Source organism: Hippoglossus hippoglossus, chromosome 20 (genome assembly GCF_009819705.1).
Source record: "Hippoglossus hippoglossus isolate fHipHip1 chromosome 20, fHipHip1.pri, whole genome shotgun sequence".
NCBI classification, from domain to species: domain Eukaryota; kingdom Metazoa; phylum Chordata; class Actinopteri; order Pleuronectiformes; family Pleuronectidae; genus Hippoglossus; species Hippoglossus hippoglossus.
Genome location: NC_047170.1, coordinates 14830833 through 14841270, shown reverse-complemented (window position 1 = coordinate 14841270; position 10438 = coordinate 14830833). Strand labels below are relative to the sequence as shown.

General features: G+C 42.8%; 1 protein-coding gene across 5 annotated transcripts; it reads right to left on the bottom strand.

Annotated features, from left to right (window-relative positions):
* Positions 1 to 2994: 2994 nt before the first annotated feature.
* Positions 2995 to 8270, bottom strand: adcyap1a (adenylate cyclase activating polypeptide 1a). Of its 5 annotated transcripts, XM_034572435.1 has the most exons (7): positions 7934 to 8268; positions 7637 to 7741; positions 6959 to 7093; positions 6340 to 6444; positions 5498 to 5632; positions 4858 to 4978; positions 2995 to 3486 (listed from the first exon to the last, which is right to left on the bottom strand). In XM_034572435.1, the coding sequence occupies exons 2-7, from the start codon at positions 7732 to 7734 to the stop codon at positions 3478 to 3480; spliced, it is 603 nt and encodes a 200-aa protein (XP_034428326.1). In that variant the 5' UTR covers positions 7735 to 7741; positions 7934 to 8268; the 3' UTR covers positions 2995 to 3477. The 5 variants fall into 5 exon arrangements, with proteins under 5 accessions (XP_034428326.1, XP_034428325.1, XP_034428324.1 ...); XM_034572434.1 differs by lacking the exon at positions 2995 to 3486 and having other exon boundaries at positions 3702 to 4978; positions 7875 to 8269; XM_034572433.1 differs by lacking the exon at positions 2995 to 3486 and having other exon boundaries at positions 3702 to 4978; positions 7934 to 8267.
* Between the last annotated feature and the right edge of the window lie 2168 nt (positions 8271 to 10438).

The following is a 10438-nucleotide window of genomic DNA, read 5'->3' as shown; positions in this document are numbered from 1 at the left end:
TCCGTAAATGTATCTAACGTTGCTAAAAACTTAAAAATCAAACTCGTCCGATGTCTCCTCCCTTTGAAGGTGGATGATGGACTGAGGGATGAAGTCCGCTCACATAACAAACGTCTCTCTACATGTCGGACATTCAAAAAGTGACGCATCTCACCGTTGTGAATACGGCAGTACAGTGTTCCGTAATGGCTGAACTTTTGCACCGCTCGGCAGTCAGTCAAGAAGGGGCCCAGGGGGCGGTCGTGATGAAAGGGCTGCATGTGGATTCCCCCTCTAGAAAGCTGTCACTCACACAGGCCCCAGAAGAGCAGGGGGGGATCCTGGGTTGAAGCTCGGAGTTTGGAGCACGATTTGAACACGTGAGGAAGAAAATCGGAGGGTGTTCGGCTGCAGTTTGACAACAGCAAAGTTTGATTTGACCGGAATAGAAAGTATGTTGAGGAATGGCAGCACGTTTGAATTTTACAGTTACTTTGATTCATCTCGTCTTAGCTTCGGTTGGATTTGACATAACGTGTTGATATGTTGTGAAAGAATTGCATTTTCTGTAGTTAAATGTAAACAAGTAAAAAGTCTCTTAGTTTGAATCAAAATAGTATTTGGTTTTGTACTAACCCTCCTGAGTTTCCTGTATTATCCTACCATTTACATTATTTTTTCGACGACTTTTTCAAGCATGTTTTATCTTTAAACTCACAATAATCGGATTTGTAGATCTGTACTTCAATGACTTATTAGTCTGTTCCAAAAGCATCTTCGTGTGATTAATTTCTAAAAGCATTAGTTATACTGTGTGTGTCCGTCTTTGTCTTTCTTTATGTCTGTGCGATTTTATGAATCACCGTGCATTACTCAACCTGTGTCTCCATCAGTGAGAGCCTATTCATCAGCCCCTCCCTGCATCCTCCGCCATCGCAGCCCAGTAGAACACAACACAGCTGACACTGAAGCCATCTGAGTGAAATATATCCAGCGTGATCTTTTGGTGCCCAGGAAGGCCACCGTCGCCACGCCCACACCCATTGCATCCTCCCGGGACCGGTTGCCGGGCAACATCGGCTGATCGGGTTAGTAAGGTTAAGGAAGGGTCTGGCACGGGCCGGAGGAATCAGATCACTCCCATTGATCATCTTCCGTGCGTGCTCCTCTGAGAGCCGGGGGCCGCGGCCGCAGAATCAAAGCCCTGCCATCATGTCTGAGAGGGGGGGGTTATTACGCACACAGGGGAGCAGACAGAGACACGGCAGGCTTTGTGTGGTTGCTCGCTCTGACATCCCATACCACACATCACAGTGTGATACTGCAGCTACTCACAAGTGATGTGAGAGTAGCTGAAGCCTTGAAAGAGCCTGGAGGCACTACGGGCAGGTCTGGAGAGCAGACAAGCTGTCACTGTTCAAGAACAGCTCCAGCTGGGATTTGTTATCACATGTGTGAGATATGAGGATGTATTTAGAGCCTTCACCTGTAGTTCTGGCTAAGTTGTGTGGAAATAGAACAGGGTTGAGGGCGATAGAGTGTGTAGTGGTGGTACTCCAAATGCCGCCTGCTGCCCCCACAGTGTGGGAGTCCCCGGGGTCTCAACAGGAGCCCAATCAAGCCTCACACCACCACCGCTGTTTCCCTTTCTTGTCATTATATAACAGTGATTAGGGCATTATCCCACTTTTAATAATGCAACTTAAGTAGGTAGGTTAATAAAACTTTTAATGGGCTCTGAAGGATAATACTTTGGAAAACAGGTATCGATGCAAATCACACCTGTGCCTTTTGATACAACATGTTAAATAGTCTAAAAAGTCTCAATCTGATGCTTTAATGTTTAAATCAGCAAGATGCACACAGCAAGTTTCCCTGAGTCCTTCATCTCATAGGGCTACACAGTAGATTGTGTATTATAGCAGCTACAACCAGTTATATAGGCACACAATATAGGTATTGAAGACTGGATCAATTCCTAAGAGCTAGCAGGCTAAATATACCAAATAGGCTAAAAGTGTAGTTTCTGTTGGTCCTATAGTGTTTTCTTAAAAATGAATGCGAACTTATCATATCATTTGTTATAATGCAGAGAATGAAGTAGGAGGCAAATTAAGGTACGTGTTGTATTCAAATTGTACAAATACATTTGTTATCGATTATCCCTTATCCCTCACCGTTATATCAAAAAGATGAACTTTATTGTGCTTAGTCACGACATTGAACTACACTGGGTTGTACTGTCGTTACTTTATATATATGAAGGGACATAAAAAGGTACGTTTGTGCCTGTTTGCTTGAAACCAGCCTGCCTCAGCTCTTTCTCTCCGTGCCTCGACATCACTTTTGGCACAAAGTGAACGCACCAGTGTTGAGACCGGCCAACTGTTCCTCCCGTGCTTCAGGCCTGTGGCGGTGGCGGTGACGGCTGAAGTCCTGGAGAGGTGTAAAGTGCAGCGAGGCAGTGTGTGGCTGTGTGGCGGTGCTGGGTGATCCCTCCCACGTCTCTTTACTCATGCTGTCCTCTAGGGGAGGTAGACACCCGGCCAACTGGTGTCACCGCTCCTCCGCCAAAACCCACTGAGTCAGTACGAAAAAGAGCCCGAGACGTGGGTCTGTCTCCTTTTCAGCAGCTCGTCCTTTGTATCTCTGGTTTATCTTGCAACATCTTGCAGTTGCCCTCATCTACAACACATTCATTAATACTGCTTTTTTAAAATTCAAAGTGAATTGAATATTTCTTTCAGGCTACTATGTGTACTCCGTAGTGTCTGTGCTTTGAAACTGATCTGCAGCCTGGTGGTTTGCCCTCTCTGGTTGTGTGTGGTCTACATGAATCCCCTCTCTGATGTCCACTTCTCGTTTCCTGTGTATCATCTCGTTCAAACGGTCGATGATGGAGATGCACTGACTCAGCTTTTTTTTTGCCTCTTCTCATTTTCATCCTCTTAAATGTGTCGTCATGTCAAAGACTTATTGTGATATCGGCTTCAAAGATTAGACGGAATATTTGTTGTTTACAAAATTTATTCATACAAATCTTACAACACTTTTTTTAAACATTTATTGACTTGACCTTTGCAGATCGCCATTTGAAGTAGTAATCTAATATTCACTTTCTACACAATAAATATATATATATATATATCTTTGAAGATTATTTCATTTTAGTAAGGCTGTTGGCGCTTTCATTATCATACATGTATGTTTTATGGAGAGGGGGGAACTGATCCTTTCCTCTGTTTTCACAAAAAATCCAATCAAGTGCTCTAAAAACAAAGAGCCAAAGAAAGCAGTGCAAGCAAGAACGCTTGACGTCTAAGCTGGATGACGCTAAGGGAGCCTAGCAAACGTCTGTGCAACACAAAAACAACAACAGAAAGGGTGAAATGTAAGCTGATGATGTGCAGCATTGTAGGGCCACTAAATAGCCACCTGTGATTCATGGCGATTTTTAAAGTCGATGCAAGGCACCACAGCCGCAAACTGCTTCCTGCGTCACAAAGCCTAGAGGAGAATGCAAAATCAAAGAAAGATTTATACAATAAACACAAATCAAATAACTTTTTACCCTGCTCTTTGAAAACTAAAGATTAACTTTTGTTTGTTTTTTTCTGCAACATTTTACCTGATGTATGTAGGAACTGGGAAGAAGTGTGAATACTACAAGTGAGTTTCAGTGATTTATGAACCTTGCCTCGTGTTCTTGTTCCTTTATTGTCTTTCTCTCAATGTCTCTCTAACTGTGTTTTATTCCTCTCTACTTGCAGCTTATACTTTTCAATTCCCTCAATTCAATTGTCATTTCAATCGTGATGATTAAGACGATGGGTAAACTACTTTAATTGCAGTTTTTCTTGATGGTTCAGTAACAGAGGATATGGACATTCAGGGTAATTCTTCAACTGACGACAAGCTTCAGTGAGGAGAACAGAACACAAAACAACATCGAGAAAGGTGACAGGTAAATAATGTATATATATATGTTTGCAGTAGTCAGAAAGCAAAACCATCTAGTTGGAGTCGTCTGCAGAGATGCAGTGGCTAGTGCAATTACTTTAATCATGCATTCTACTGTAGTTTTTTACATTGGTTCACATGACAGAAAAGGGAAGCACAATAGACCCAGAAGGTTCAAACACAAAAGTCCAAACTGCCTCATGTGTCTCTCACAAAGAAACAAATCGATGGTTTAGTCGCCATGTAACAAGTATCACTTCTTTGTGTCTTGGATTTTTTTATGCCTTTTTAGAAATTTGCCTGGTGGTGCTTTAAATGCAGTGATACTTATTATATGGGCAGAGAGACATGAGGAAACCTTCAGCAGAGTAAGAGGTTTCCAAACACACAGTTGAGAGAAACACAAGATTGGCACTTTACACGAGTCAAAGGTGAAAGTTCACTCTGTAAACACTGCGGAAGAAAAGGACAAGAAAAACCTCAAAAGTACTCTGGTCCTCATCTCAGATTTTTTTTTTTCTCGTTTTTTCCTATCTTGACTTATAAAACTGGCACTTTGAAAGCCAGCAGGGCTCACGTCTGGTTTAAACCAGATCTGATAAAATAGTTATCGTTAATCATCCTTCCATCCAGTGACAGGATGCGGATAAATCTCTGCCTTTCATATCAATCAGCGGTGATATGTATAACATATCAGTCAAAGCCTCTCCACGTTCAGCCTGTACGCTGCGGGATTAAAGGTGAAATCTGCCGGACTCGAGAGAGACAGGAGCACAAATGAGGTGGAAGAAGAGTTGGATTTGAGCGTTTGGAGCAAGATCAAAAGGTTCAGAGTTAAGGGTGAGAGAAAAAAAAGGGAGGGACGTGAGAGACGCCCCCCTGCAAGGACACGGCCTTGGGAAAGAGCCTGACACTCACCGGAAATTCGGGGGAGAACTGTTTCAGCCAGTCCCCCAAAAAAGCCTCAAACTCATCCCCGTCCGGGAGGGCGTCAAAGTCTATGTCTTGTAGGATATGGTGAAAACCTATGTCTTCAAGGCTGTTGTGAATAAAGACAACTAAACTCTTAATGTCACTTTACAAAAAGCAGCATTCAATACATTGATTGTCTTTTAAACAATTTATTTTCCTCACAATCTCTTATCTTAGCACTGAAATGTTTAAAAGACAGGGCTGTTGGAGCGAATCGTCACGAGAACAACTGTCTCCCCTCAATCAATAGGTCTAAGAAAAATAAATCAATGAATACATAAATAGAGGCTATTTTTTTTTTCTCATAACGAACAAAAATTAGTCCACAAAGTCGATATATGTGTCCTCAAGTGCTTTAAGTACAAAATAAAAACAATATTATTATCAAAATATTCATTTTAATGGCTTACTTCATACATAAATACATGTTTAAGAACATAAAAGCGATCCACTGATTGTTCAGATGTCAGAATGACTTCATCTGGGGCTGCACACACTTAGGGTTTTTTTTCTGGTATAAGTCAGGAGGGGAGGATGCTACAAATATGCCAGCCGGCGTCCTTTGTTTCTAATTTTCTGTCTATACCTTTTCCCCAGGACGGCCGCCAGGTACTTCTTCACTGCCATTTGCTTTCGGTAGCGGCTGTAGCTGTCTGTGAAGATCCCGTCTGAGTGTCGCTTGGACAGGGGCTCTGAGCTGTCCTCCAACACTTTCCCCCCGCTGCCAGAGACAAGAGGGAGGTTTTTCAGCATCACACACACACACACACACACACACACTCACACACACATGCGTCTGCGCATTCACCAAGTGACCTCTGCTTGTGGGGCTGAGGAGTCTGGATGCTGGAATTAGGATCTTAAAGGGGGGGGGGGGGGATAATGAGATAATGAGATTTAGCCTGCAGGAGCGATGTGTCTGCAAATCCGTTTTCCTTTATTTTGGTGTCACGTACTCCGTTTGTTTAACTTCTAGCCCATCCCAGGGCAATTTGGCACATCTCTCCAATAATATATGATAAGGCCTGCTCATAAGACTGGAGTAAGTGCATGCCTCCCCTTCCATCAGCAACCACCGGGACTCAAAGCAATAAATTATTCATATGGAAATAAATTCAAGCCTGCATGTGCGGGTTAATCCACCCCCCCACCCCGCGCCTTAATGACACAGCTCAGATAGTGACACTTCCAAATCAATCAAGTGCCCATTTGCACCCATCCGCCTTTATTATAGCTGATCCAGAGGCAGTTTTTTTAGCAGCACACATTGGGAGAAAATGGGATCACAGACATGTACACAGTTCACGTATAACAGCGTGGATTGAGGGCATTTAAAGGATCCGTCAAAGGAGACAAAGAACACACACACACGGGACAGGAACACATCACATAGAAAAGAAGAGGTGACAACCAAGAAGATGCTCTTACCCTACACGTTTTGCCATCTGAGATTGCAGATATTTCCTTGCTGATATCTGACCCAGCGCTTTCCTGTAGGCTTTATTAAACATGCCGTCTGCGTGCCTTTCCGTTCTGGGATAATAGATATAGCCACACAGTGAAATCACCACACACCCAGGGCATATGTAGAGGCAACAATGTCAAGTAGCTGCACTGCAGAAAAAATATGTCTATATCTCAACATGTCGATTGTAATATCTGGTCTTAAACTGCACTTTTTTTTAATGAAAGACAGATTCAAAATTTAGAAGAAGTATTGAGATGATTATATTTGCTTCTTTCTACCTTTTTTTTAATCTGCTGAATCCAGTACTTAAGGCAGAATTTCCAATTGGCTATTTTCTTGCAATTTGGAAATGTCCATTAGGTTCTTTTTATACTTTTTAAAGAAAGTATGTTTTTCCTCAGGTCAGTTTAAAATAAAAAATAAACTTCAGAATTAGACACTGACTCACACACGAACACACAACATGGACAGAAATAGGACTACAGCAATGAGATGTTCAAACATGGAAGGTTTCCAACGTGAAACAAGGTTTGGGGTATAAAAAAAAAACCCAGAGGGATGATATATATATATATTCACCTTTTGTCTGGAGGGTAATACAAAGCGTAGACGTCGCCATCGACAGGCGGAGGGTTTCTCACATCCATTTGGTCTCTGTCATAATCCAGGGACGGTAAGGAATTTCCATCCTCATCATAAACCTCACTGTCAAGTCTAGATAAAAAAAATAACAAAGCTTTAAAATACACATGTACAATACAGCTAAGTCCCCTGAAATCTTTACACTTATTCTCTATACTTCATTTTAAGCTACTTGTTACCACAGTTTAAAAGCAATATCCTTTAGAAAATAGATTTTCTTGAAAATAAAATCCACTTTTCCTCAACAAAACGTTTCCTATTAATTATCTAATCACATAAATTGGTTCAATGGCTCCGGGACAGATTGAGCCACTGTACTTCACTGCCTAATTCCCCTAAATGACATTAGAGCCGCTCCCTGGTGGATGTTTCTTCGCAATTATTTCTGTGTGAGCAGCCCTATGGATTGGCTGTCATACGCCGTTATCCAGTAATCCAATAAAGGCTATTGTGGCCGCAGACATCACTAACTGTGAGTCAGATATTATCTTTGCCCTGTGCCCCCCTGCAGCTGCTGCAGTGTCCAATCCTCCAGTTCCCTCCCTATGCATGCAACAAGAAGAACAGAGGAATCAACACCTGAAGACCTTAGTGATGAAGTGATGGAGTACATACCTAACAGTGGGGAAGCTAAGCCCCACAGGTGAGCAGTTGACGCTGTAGTGCATTATGATTCCATAGATGAGTAAGGCTAAAGTCGCTTTGCTAGACATTGTCCTGCTGTAAGAGAAAGATACAGTAAGTGAGTGTATAGTAATAACCGTCCAAAAGAAGAAACATGAGGTGAACTTTAACATCTCAATAACTTTAACATCACACCTGTGAGTTTCTAAGGAAAAAAAAACAGCCACACCTGAGTTTCCCCTCACACGCTCCGCGCTTTTACGCAGCGTAAAAAGTGCCTCCTCTTACCAGTTGCGATCCGCTGAACGATCCGCTGAAGACCTCAACTGGGGAGAGTGAGATAGGATCTCTATCTCAGCCTCTCTCTCTCTCTCTCTCTATCTCCTCTTCCCCTCCTCTTCCTCTGTTCCCTCGATGAAGCGCCTGTCCGGTCTCTTGTTAGCGGAGAGTGCAGCAGCGCTCCGTGCGCCCGCAGCTGACTTCTCGGGGGGTTTTACGCGCAGCTTCTCTGTGATGGAGATCAGCGCCGCCGAACATTTGTCTGCGGAGAACTTCCCTGCGTCCTGTGAACTTAACTCCCCCTTGGTTTTTTATTCATGAATCCGAGCAGGCATGCCTTTTTCACTTGTCACGTAGGTAAGGGGAGGGTGGGAGGTGGGGTGGAGAGGGGAAGGGGGCGGCTGCGTCATCGCAGCCACCCCCCCCCCCCCCCCATCAACAACCCCCCCTCCGCACCCATTGGAGAGCATCCTCTCTCCGCGTCAATGAAAGACCCCGAGACAAGTCATAAAAAAAGAGTGGGTGTTGGGGATTCAAACATTATGATTAATTATACAGTGAATTGATGAGGTCTGACGTCACGCCATAGATAGGATCACGTGGCCTGATGGGATGGGAGGGAGGACCCCCCACACACCCACACACACACACACACACACACACACACACACACACACACACACGCACACACTTCACACAGAGTCCTGTCTCCATGACTTCAGAGGACTTTGACTTACATTGAGTTCTTACTCTAACTTTAACCATAGTTACTACTTTGTCCAAACCTAACCTTACACTAAACCCAACTGAAATCCTCAACCTATACTTAACTGAAAGCCAAGCCTTAACCTAAACCTCACCTAAACCAAACCCAACCATTAACTTAAACCTAGACTAACCTAAACCTGACCCTAACCTAAACCCTAAAACTGACCCTAACCTAAACCCAACTGAAATCCTAAACGAAACCTTAACTGAAACCCAAGCCTTAACCTAACCCTAACAAAAATGTTACTTTAACCTAACTGTAACCTCACCTTAACTGTAAACTAAACTTAACCATAACAAATATCTAACCTTAACCTAAATGTAACCTAACCTTACATTGTTGTGATTAATGTTAAAGGGACTTGTTTTTTTATCCCTATACTGTGACTGTGTAACAGATTTAGGTCCCCACAACATCACTAATAGTGTCGTGGAGGCACCCCCACCGTTCCACTCCACTAAGTTCAGAGGTCACACTCCGCTGCACAACCTGAACCTGAGTCATCTCTCTGAATAATTTGGATTCATGAACATTCGGATGCGGATGTTTTGATCCTCTTTTCTCTGAATGGACGTCCTGCTGTCGTCTTAGTAATAAACCACCTCTGTTCTGTGGAAACCTGCAAGTCTTTGTCATAACGTTGAATAATCCATCGCTTTATTACAGCTGAAGAAGAAATGTCCTCAGCCCTGACAACAACTATTGATCTGATCGCACACAGACACGAGGGTTTTATTGGAAAGTGCTGAAACCTGATATGTTAGTCGGGTGGAGCTGTCCAGTGCTGAAATGTGACTTCTCTCTCTTTGATGCATGTGGCTTCATACATCAGAATAAGTTCAGTCAACACGTCCTTCCTGTTCACACACAGCGTCCCAGAGGTCAAACTCAGTCACAGAACCAGATGCTAAAGACATTTAAACAGTTTGAACCTGATTCACCTGGCGGAAGGTGGGGGCTCTCCCCTGTTGCTGAGGTTGAAGTGCTGTGTGACACATGTAATTCAACCATCAGTAAACTCCCTGGTGGAAAAGCACTAAATATATTATCATATTATTATTATTATCATCATCATTTCTACTACTACTACTACTAACTGGTGCTGCTACTATTAAAAACATAATAACATCCATGAAAATCACTGTAATTACTTCAATTATAACAATCAGTCTGAAAGAGCTTAATCTGTTTCCGGTCTCTCTCTCTTTTCTCTCCCCTCTTTCCCACCCGCCTCTCCCCTCTCCCCCATTTGTCTCTGCTCGCCCACACGGAATCTGGTTCCGTTGCAGGTTTCTCCCGTTAAAAGCGTGATTCTTTTTTTTCTCTCTCCACAGTCACCAAAGTGTTTGCTCATTGTGGAAGTGTTTCACTATAATATTCATAGGTCTCGATCTGACTATGTAAGTGCTTTGAGATAATGTTGTGCCAAGGCGCTACACAAATATAATTGAATTGAATAAACCAACACTACAACAATGTAAAATTACTCCATTAAAGTAATTTCTATTTAAGTATTTAAGTATTATTTGGTCAAATGCTCCCAACATTTGCCTGTTTTTAATCGCTCAGTCTCTGGAACTGCTAACAACTCACAGACATCTGGAATGTAAGTGTCCCAACTGTGAGAACCTTTGTGTTCGGGGTCACAAGCCAAAAACGTTGGAGACCACCAGGTAAATCTTCACCTCCACCAATGAAGCTGTGTTTTTATTATGCAAAAACTACTGAACAGATTTCTATGAAAC

Coding starts and splice junctions, on each gene's coding strand:
- adcyap1a (XM_034572434.1), bottom strand. CDS start 7,734: ATGTCTAGCAAAGCGACTTTAGCCTTACTCATCTATGGAATCATAATG. Junction 7,094..7,636: donor CTTAGCTTCCCCACTGTTAG/GTATGTACTCCA, acceptor TTTTTTATCTAG/ACTTGACAGTGAGGTTTATG. Junction 5,633..6,339: donor CAGATGGCAAAACGTGTAGG/GTAAGAGCATCT, acceptor TGTCTCTGGCAG/CGGGGGGAAAGTGTTGGAGG.